At 54.8% G+C, this 1,165-nt stretch overlaps 1 protein-coding gene across 2 annotated transcripts in view; it reads right to left on the bottom strand.

Annotated features, from left to right (window-relative positions):
* Positions 1-1,165, bottom strand: part of LOC108692744 (arf-GAP domain and FG repeat-containing protein 1) — a 4,334-nt gene extending 3,169 nt beyond the window's left edge. The window contains exon 1 of one of the 2 annotated variants that reach the window (XM_018201152.1): positions 729-1,165. In XM_018201152.1, coding sequence (XP_018056641.1) covers positions 729-892 — 164 coding nt within the window. In that variant the 5' untranslated portion in view covers positions 893-1,165. The remainder of the gene's footprint in view (positions 1-728) is intronic. The other variant, XM_018201153.1, reaches the window with a different exon arrangement.

Genomic DNA, 1,165 nt, shown 5'->3' with positions numbered 1-1,165 from the left:
CTCTCTCTCTCTCTCTCTCTCTCTCTCTCTCTCTCTCTCTCTCTCTCTATCTCTTCTTTCTCTTCGCGTCGGAACACAACGCTTACGAAGAGAACTGGAGGAGGACTGTACACGTGTACGTCGCCTGAAGCGATTTTCATGCGGAGGCTGCGTCCCACATAAAAAGACATTTCTGAGGATAACGGCGTTATGTTCACCAGGACCATCTGCCCGCTCGATGGTCACGCGGCACGGAATTTCTCTCTTTCTATTTATAGTCGTCACACGAATCATGGTCAGAACTAGGATTTGGAGCGCGGGATAGAGACGGCTACTCGCGATGATCGCGATACCATTGATCGTGGTACCGCAGCTCGCTGACCTCATCGTGTTCCGAGTTCCGATTCTGATCGTTGTCATGCCCTTCTCTGACAATAAGACCGTTTCGAGGATGATCTGCGAGTGTCTCAGGTTCCCCTAGGTTTGCATCCGAGACGACGATTGTATGACATTTGCCCAATGTCATGTCGCGGGGACGGAGGACGGGAGGAGGGAAGGAGAGGGGAAGAGAGAGGAGGGAAGGGGGCGAGAAGGGCATACTTAACAGCAGTTAAGTTGCACGCGATCGAGGAAACACGACGAGGTCGGGGATGTAGCGCGGGGGGGGAGGGAGAAAGGGAGAGAGAGAGAAAGAGAAAGAGTAGAGAATAGCGATGAGTAGAGAACTTATTGGAGCCGGAGCTACTTACAGCATACCAGAGCAAGAGGTGCAGACGAACGAGCCGATCGTCATGTTGACGTAAGTCGGCCCGCGCTGGTTGCAATCGAAGCATTCCTTGTTGCCCGGCTGCGAGACCAGTTCGCGGAGCGTCTTCAAGTTCCTCTCGTCCTGCTTCCTCTTCGTGGACGCCATCCCGTCTGCGTGCGTATGCGTGGATATACACTATACGCGCGCTCGCGCGCGGCGGCAATGGGTTTGCGCTGATTTGCTGTTTGCGGCTCGAGATGAACGGCCCAAACGGCTCTACCTAGGTCGTCGAGCTCAGTCGACTACTCGAACCATTCGAGCCACTCGAGCCTCGAGCTTGCTCGAGCTGTGTCGAACGCGGGCGCGATCCCTAGGTTCCAAGGATTGTACTGGATTGTACGAACCACCTATCACGCCGCGCCTACAAAACTGACTGCG

This window comes from Atta colombica, unplaced genomic scaffold, assembly GCF_001594045.1.
Source record: "Atta colombica isolate Treedump-2 unplaced genomic scaffold, Acol1.0 scaffold82, whole genome shotgun sequence".
NCBI classification, from domain to species: Eukaryota; Metazoa; Arthropoda; class Insecta; order Hymenoptera; family Formicidae; genus Atta; species Atta colombica.
Note: the sequence above shows the minus strand (reverse complement) of the source record. Positions and strands in the feature narration are given on the sequence as shown.